General features: G+C 39.4%; 1 protein-coding gene across 1 annotated transcript; it reads right to left on the bottom strand.

Annotated features, from left to right (window-relative positions):
* Nucleotides 1–5,326: 5,326 nt before the first annotated feature.
* Nucleotides 5,327–7,202, bottom strand: LOC142164019 (uncharacterized). The gene is made up of 6 exons (XM_075221183.1): nucleotides 6,995–7,202; nucleotides 6,843–6,940; nucleotides 6,738–6,755; nucleotides 6,441–6,632; nucleotides 5,611–6,355; nucleotides 5,327–5,343 (listed from the first exon to the last, which is right to left on the bottom strand). The coding sequence occupies exons 1-6, from the start codon at nucleotides 7,200–7,202 to the stop codon at nucleotides 5,327–5,329; spliced, it is 1,278 nt and encodes a 425-aa protein (XP_075077284.1).
* Nucleotides 7,203–8,465: the final 1,263 nt, after the last annotated feature.

Raw genomic sequence — 8,465 nt, 5'->3', positions numbered from 1 at the left:
TAAATGTCAAATAACAATTAAGACACATAATTCAAATAGCATGTAACAATTAATGCAGGGATTCAAGAATTAAGATTTGACAAAGAATAATAGAGAAATAATTATTATAATAATTAATTCATGATTTAAAACAATTTATGATTTTTCAAGTAAGCAGGCAAACAATTAATTTGACGACGTATAGATACTCGTCACCTCCCCTATACGTCATTCACATGCAATTCACATAACAAACAATTTAAGGGTTCTATTCCCTCAAGTCAAGGTTAACCACGACACTTACCTCGCTTTGCAAATTCCAATCAATTACTCGACCACAACTTTTCCTTTTAAATTTGTCTCCAAAAGCTTCAAATCTATTCATAAACAATTCGATATACTCAATACGAATCATAGGAATTAATTCCATATGAATTTATTAATTTTCCGGATAAAAATCCAAAATTCATTAAAATATTCGACAGTGGGACCCACATCTCAAATCCCGAAAAAACTCGCAAAATTCGAACACCCGTTCCGCTACGAGTTCAATCATACAAAAATTATCCAATTCCGATATTAAATAGACCTTCAAATCTTAAATTTTTATTTTTGGAAGATTTTATAAAAATCTAATTTTTCTTCCATAAATTCATGAATTCATGATATAATTGAGTATGAAATCATGAAATATAATCAATATAGGATAAGGAACACTTACCCCAATATTTTCCCGTGAAAATTGCCCAAGAATCGGCTTACCCGAGCTCAAAAATGGAAAAGAGTTGAAAATGGGTCGAAACCCCATTTCCAGAATTTAAGTTCTGTTTTTCAGATTTTTATTTATCGCGATCGCGGAAATTCATTCGCGATCACGTAGAACAACTTTTTTTCCCAAGTTCATTTTACTCTTCGCGATCGCGGGAATGGATTCGCGATCGCGAATCACATATTGGCTGCCCAGATTTTTAACTCTACGCGATCGCGTAAATGGTAATGCGATCGCGGAGTACATTTTTCCAGCCTTACGTGATCGCGTACTTACTTGTGCGATCGCGTAGCAAAATTGACGTGCCTAGCTTCTGCCTTCCTTCCTTCTACACGATCGCAGCTGGTCCCTTGCGTTCGCAATGCACTGGGAGTTTATCTTCCGCGATCGCGTGCCTATCTTTGCGAACGCGAAGAGTAAAATTCACTACTTACAATTTCCTCTTCGCGATCGCGAAGCACAATGCACCAGATGACAACAAAAGCTAAAAAACAGATTTTCTAAGTTCAAAATTATCCCTTAGCCTATCTGAAACTCACCCGTACCCTCGGGGCTTCAAACTAAACATGCACACAAGTCCTAAAATATCATACGAACTTGCTCGCGCGATCAACTCGCCAAAATAACACCTAGAACTACAAATCGGATACCAAATCAAAGAAAATTTTCAAGAAAACTTTAAAACTTATATTTTTGCAACCGGACGCCCGAATCACGTCAAATCAACTCTGATTCTCACCAAATTCGGCAAACAAGTCATAAATATTATAATGGACCTATACCAGGCTCTGGAACCAAAATACGAACCCGAGGCCAATAAATCCAATATCAGTAATTTCTTAAAAATCATTAAGCTTTCAAGCTTTTAATTTTTCATCAAAATTCCACATCTCGGCTAGGGACCTCGGAATTCGATTCCGGGCATACGACCAAGTTCCAAATCACGATACGGACCTACCGGAATTGTCAAAATACTGATTCGGGTCCTTTTGCTCAAAATATTGACCAAAGTCAACTCAGTTGAGTTTTAAGGCTCTATTTCACATTTTAATCCATTTTTCATATAAAAACTTTTCGAAAAATTTTACGGACTGCGCACGCAAGTCGAGAAATGATAATTAGTGCTTTTCGAGGTCTTGAAACACATAATTACTTATTTAAATTTAAAGATGACATTTTGGGTCATCACATTCTCCACCTCTAAAACAATCGTTCGTCCTCAAACGGAGTTAGAAAATAAAAAGTACCTAAGCTGGTGAATAAGTGTGGATATTTACTCCGCATGAGATGCCTCTACTGGCTGACCTCTCCATTGCACCCGAACTGAAGGATAACTCTTAGACCTCAACTATCGGACCTGTCGGGCTAGAATAACCACCGGCTCCTCCTCGTAAGTCAAATCTTTGTCCAATTGGACTGAGCTGAAATCTAACACATGAGACGGATCACCATGATATTTCCGGAGCATAAATACATGGAACACCGGATGAACTGCTGATAAACTAGGTGGTAATACAAGCTTGTAGGCTACTTCACCCACTCTTTCTAGAATTTCAAAGCGTCCGATATATCTAGGGCTCAACTTGCCCTTCTTTCCGAACCTCATTACACCTTTCATAGGTGAAACTCGGAGCAATATTCTTTTTCCAACCATGAATGCAATATCACGAACTTTACGGTCGGCATAACTCTTTTACCTAGACTGAGCTATGCGAAGTCGATCCTGAATAATCTTGACCTTATCCAAGGCATCTAGTACCAAATCGGTACCCAATAACCGAGCCTCTCCCAGTTCAAACCAACCAACTGGCGAACGACATCGCCTTCCATATAACGCCTCATATGGAGCCATCTGAATGCTCGACTAGTAGATTTTATTATAAGCAAACTCCGAAAGTGGCAAGAAATGATCCCAAGAACTTCCAAAATCTATAACACAAGCGCGAAGCATATCTTCAAATATCTGAATAGTGCGCTCTGACTGTCCGTCTGTGTGTGGATGAAATGCTGTACTCAACTCCACCCGCGTGCCTAACTCACATTGTACAGCCCTCCAAAAATGTGAGGTAAACTGCGTACCTCGATCTGAAATAATAGACACGGGCACACTGTGATGGCGGACAATCTCACGGATGTAAATTTCATCTAACCTTTCTGAAGAATAGGTAACTGCCACCGGAATGAAATGTGCTGATTTGGTTAACCTGTCCACAATGACCCAAATTGCATCAAATTTTTTCTGAGTCCATGGGAGTCCAACAACAAAATCCATAGTGATACGCTTCCATTTCCATTCAGGAATTTCTAACTTCTGAAGGAAACCACCAGGTCTCTGATGCTCTTATTTAACTTGCTGATAATTCAGACACCGAGCTACATATGCAACTATATCCTTTTTCATTCTCTTCCACCAATAATGTTGCCTAAAATCTTGATACATTTTAGCGGTACCTGGATGAATAGAATACCTGGAATTGGGTGCCTCTTCAAGAATTAATTCACAAAGCCCATCCACATTAGGCACACAAATATGACCCTGCATTCGCAGAACTCCATCTTCCCCCACAGCAACCTGTTTGGCATCACCGTGCTTCACCGTGTCCTTAAGGACTAGTAAATAAGGATCATCATACTGCCTTTCTCTGATGCGCTCATATAAAGAAGACCGAGGGACTGTGCAAGCTAGAACCCGACTGAGTTCTGAAACATCTAACCTCACGAACTGATTAGCCAAAGTATGAACATCTGCAGCTAATGGCCTCTCACTAACCGGAATATACGCAAGACTGCCCATACTCACAGCCTTTCTACTCAAAGTATCGGCTACCACATTGGCCTTTCCGGGGTGATACAAAATGGTAATATCATAGTCTTTCAACAACTCCAACCATCTTCTCTGCCTTGAATTAAGATCTTTTTGTTTGAACAGGTACTGAAGGCTACGATGATCAGTAAATACCTCACATGGGACACCGTAGAGGTAATGCCTCCAAATCTTCAGCGCATGAACAATGGCTGCTAGTTCTAAGTCATGTACAGGATAATTCTTCTCGTGAACCTTCAACTGCCGCGAAGCATATGCAATCACCCTGCCATCTTGCATTAATACTGCACCAAGCCCAATGTGAGATGCATCACAATATACTATATACAATCCTGAACCTACGGGTAATACCAACACTAGAGCCGTAGTCAAAGTAGTCTTGAGTTTTTGAAAACTCAACTCACACTCGTCTGACCATCTGAATGGGACACCTTTCTGGATCAGTCTGGTCAATGGGTTTGCTATAGACGAAAACCCTTCCACGAACTGACGATAATAACCTGCTAAACCCAGGAAACTCCGGATCTCTATAACTGAAGTAGGTCTAGGCCAATTTTGAACAGCCTCAACCTTCTTAAGGATCCACATTTATGCCTTCTGCCGATACAACATGCCGCAAAAAGGCAACTGAGTCTAACCAAAACTCACATTTTGAAAACTTGTCATATAACTGATTATTCTTCAAAGTGTGAAGCACACTTCGAAGATGCTGCTCATGCTCCTCTCGAATGCTGGAGAAAATCAAAATATCATCAATGAATACAACCATAAAAGAATCCAAATAAGGCTTGAACACCCGATTCATCAAATCCATAAATGCTGCTGGGGCATTTGTCAACCCAAATGACATCACTAGGAACTCGTAATGCCTATACCGAGTCCGAAAAGCTATCTTAGGGACATCAGATGCCCTAATCTTCAACTGATGGTAACCAGATCTCAAATCAATCTTCGAAAATACATTGGCACCGTGAAGCTGATCAAATAAGTCATCAATTCTTGGCAGCAGATATTTGTTTTTGATAGTGGCCTTATTCAACTGCCGATAGTCTATACATATTCGCATAGAGCCATCTTTCTTCTTTACAAATAATATTGGTGCACCCCAGGGCGAGACACTGGGTCTAATGAATCCCTGATCAAGCAAGTTTTGTAACTGCTCTTTCAATTCTTTCAACTCCGGCAGGGCCATACGGTATGGTGGATTAGAAATGGGCTGAGTGCCCAGAGCCAAATCAATACAGAAGTCAATATCTCTGTCGGGCGGCATCCCCGGCAGATCTACACGAAATACTTCTGGAAATTCACGAACAACTGGTACTGAGTCCATAGAAGGAACATCCGCACTGGGATCGCGAATATAAGCCAAATAGGCGAGACACCCTTTCTCTACCATACGGCGAGCTTTCATATAAGAAATAACACTACTGGAAGAATGACCAGGAGTTCCTTTCCACTCTAACCGAGGTAACCCCGGCATAGCTAGAGTCACTGCCTTGGCATCATAATCCAATATAGCATGATAAGGGGATAGCCAATCCATACCCAAGATGACATCAAAATCTACCATATCAAGAAGTAGAAGATCCACACTAGTTTTCAAGATTACCAATAGTAACCACACACGAACGATAGACATGATCTACTACAACAAAGTCTCCCACCGGTGTGGATACACACACAGAAGCACTCAGAGAATCACAAGGCATAACCAAATATGAAGCAAAATAGGAGGACACATTGGAATAAGTAAATCATGGATCAAATAGAACTGAAGCATCTCTATGGCAAACTGTGATCACAGCATCAGATGACTCGGCCTCAGGCCTAGCTGAAAAAGTATAAAATCGGGGTTGGGCCCCCACCACTCTGAACTGCGTCCCTGGGACGACCTCTAACTGGCTGGCCTCCACTTCTAATGGCCTGACCTCCACCTCTTGCTGCCTGACCCCTACCTCTAGCTGGCTGACCAGGTGGTGAAGCAACCGGTGCTGGTATGATGGCACAAAAATCTTAAAAATTCTAGTAGTTTTAGTACTGTTCAATGAAAAAGGCTGTCTCACATGCCTAGCCATTGGACAAACATCATCACTATCTATTGCGGATTTGCAATCTTCCCATTTATATCCCAGCAGTTCCTTCAGAGATCCTCCAGATGCATTTCCTACCCTTTTGTGCCATAGAAATATATCCTTCTTTATTGTCCGTACACTTAGTCCTTTAACTGTTAGTGGTGTATTATTTCCAGCCTTAAGAGAAGCCTTTGGGGCCAACAAGTAAAGTCCATCTTTCTTCCTACCAATCCCCCTCTCCTTCCTATTTGAGAGGTCCTGGAATAGGCAAAAATCAGGGTAAAAGGAGACAAAGCAATGTAAGTATCTTGTTATCTTGGACACAGAAAGCAGGTTGTATGCAAACTCAGGAACATACAGTACATCTTGTACTTTCCCTGTTTCTGTGATTTTACAATTACCAACATATGACACAAGTGTAAAATCTCCACTAGGCAAGTGAACTCTTTTGTCTCTAGTAGCAATAATGTCCTTAACATTTGTTAACATTCCTAAATCAGCTACCATATGGTTGGTTGCTTCTGTATCGACTATCAAATTTTCCTTTGCTATGTTAGCCATAAAGGAATAGGTTGTACCTGCCATGTTAGCCATTGCTTCCTTTGGAGGATCTTTATTGAGCAGCTTCATGATCTGATCATACTGATCTGCTGTGAGTTGAGGTGCTCTTTGCCATTTTCCTTCTCTTATTGCCTCTGAATCTCTCCTCTTCTATCATCAATACCTGCAAAGTTTGGGTTAAGATTCTCAACTTGAACATTGTATGTTATTTTATGTGACAAAAATCACATTGTACATTCCAGTTTCTCTTTGGTTTCTGATGATTTTGGTAATTTCCTCCTTTACCAGCTAGCAAAGCAGCCAAGTCAATCCCTTCACCAACAACAGAGGCATTATCTACTGACCTCTGACTTTTCCACTCAACAAATATTGCATATGCTTTGTTGATGCTTGGTGTTGGACTGATCATAAAAATTTGGGTACGAGCCTGCTCATAGTTGTCATTTAAGCCCATTAGAAACTGCAATACCTTCTATTTTTGCATGAATTCAATGAAGTTCTTTGATCTAGCACAGTCACATGGAGGAGGAACCATGCTGTGAAACTCATCCTACAAATTTTTGAGCTTAGAGAAGTAAACTGAAACACTGTCTGCTCCCTAAGTTATTGTTGCTATAGCTTTGTGTAGTTGATATACTCGTGATGCATTCACTTTATCAAATCGTTCTCTCAGATCCTCCCACACTTTTCTCGCATTTCTTGCATATAGTATCCCAGCAATCAATTCCTTTAATACTGAGCTCATAATCCACCCTAGGATAATAGCGTTGCATCTATCCCATTAATGACCTAGTTCCGTATCAAAATTCCCCTTTTTTAAAGTTCCGACGACTAACACTAGCTTGTTCTTTCCTAACAGCTGGATCTTCATCGCACGACTCCAGGTGGAATAGCTTTCTGATCCAGTCAACTGAATTGAGATGATCGGAGCTCCGGTGGTATCCGATGGGTGAAGAAACAATGAGTGATTATGGTCAAGATCAGTTTTCGCCGCCATTGTTAACTCTTATACACAAACTGCAATATGAAAGTTGAGATTGCTGTGAATTTGAATAGGATCAATGAATTCAACTCGCAATCGCGATTTTACTGCTCTGATACCATAATAAAACTTGAGTGAATCAACAAAGGAATCCCTAATCTAATAATGCCATAACCGAGTTTGAGAGAGAAGAGAAGAAGCAGAGTGTTGTATTGAGAAATGAAATGAAAACGTGTACAGTTATATTGAGCTAACTACACATATATAGACAACTCACTTCCACTAACCGCCGAACTAACTTTCACGTGTACACATACTTACTATTAACAAAGTGAAATAATAATCTCCTACTGTTGTACACTAATGCTTCATGTAATTCCTAATTCATCATATACATGGGTAAGTCAGAGTATCATAGTAAGGCTATTACCTCTAAGAACCAATAATATAATAAGAAGAAAAATTGACGTTCGATACTCCGCGCTGATTCTTTCCCCAAACTTTTAATCACGATGCCTTTTCTAATAATAACAGAACGATCATGCCAATAAGCATCCGTTGTTTGTTGCCAAAATTTGAATTCCGTTATTTACTTCAAAATATGCTACGAAACGTCGGCAAGTTTCCTCTAAACAAAGTCTGAAGCATTGTGTATGTTTGTATAATATTTTTTTTTCTTTCTAATAATTAGGGCAATTAGGTATTTAGGAAGGACATTTAAGTAATTTAACTTTTAGAATTAGGGGTTCCTGCTTTTAATATAATACTAGTTTCTATGTACGTGCGTTGTACGTTAATAATGACACGTGATGATGTAATCAATTATTTATATGAAGGGATACCAAATTAAATTGATAAGAGAAATATCAATAATAAAACAACCCTTAAAATATATGTATATGTAATGCGGCCATAATTTAAAAGTGCAACATATAGTCGTCCATACGAGAAAACATGTTGTGGGAGATACAATCCAACATTCGGAATTGTTTGTCCTTGTGCTTTATTATTGTCACTGCAAAATACAAGCGTTCTGGAAATTATTTACGGACAAATTTTAAAGGATATCCTTTATTTTCCAAAGGCGAAAGTTGAATTCTGGGATGAACATATGCTTGGAAGTATATTGACCAATAATAATTTCTGCATGTATAACGTTATTGTCAAAAACCTCTACATACCATCCTTGTACCATTGCATAAGCTATTTGACGGATCTAAATTTCTCAATAACATGATGGGTGCATTTTTCTTCAAAATCAACAGCATGGAAGGGAAA

The sequence above is a fragment of the Nicotiana tabacum genome, chromosome 9 (genome assembly GCF_000715075.1).
Source record: "Nicotiana tabacum cultivar K326 chromosome 9, ASM71507v2, whole genome shotgun sequence".
Classification (NCBI taxonomy): Eukaryota; Viridiplantae; Streptophyta; class Magnoliopsida; order Solanales; family Solanaceae; genus Nicotiana; species Nicotiana tabacum.
The sequence above is the reverse complement of the archived record's forward strand: the minus strand, read 5'-3'. Positions and strand labels throughout refer to the sequence as shown.

Excerpts from the sequence above, each read along its gene's own strand:
- LOC142164019 (XM_075221183.1), bottom strand. The coding sequence starts at position 7,202 with ATGGCGGCGAAAACTGATCTTGACCATAATCACTCATTGTTTCTTCAC. Across the intron at positions 6,941-6,994 it reads GAATTTTGATACGGAACTAG|TATTAAAGGAATTGATTGCT; the intron begins GTCATTAATGGG and ends TTATGAGCTCAG. Across the intron at positions 6,356-6,440 it reads AACCAAAGAGAAACTGGAAT|AAGAGGAGAGATTCAGAGGC; the intron begins GTACAATGTGAT and ends TATTGATGATAG.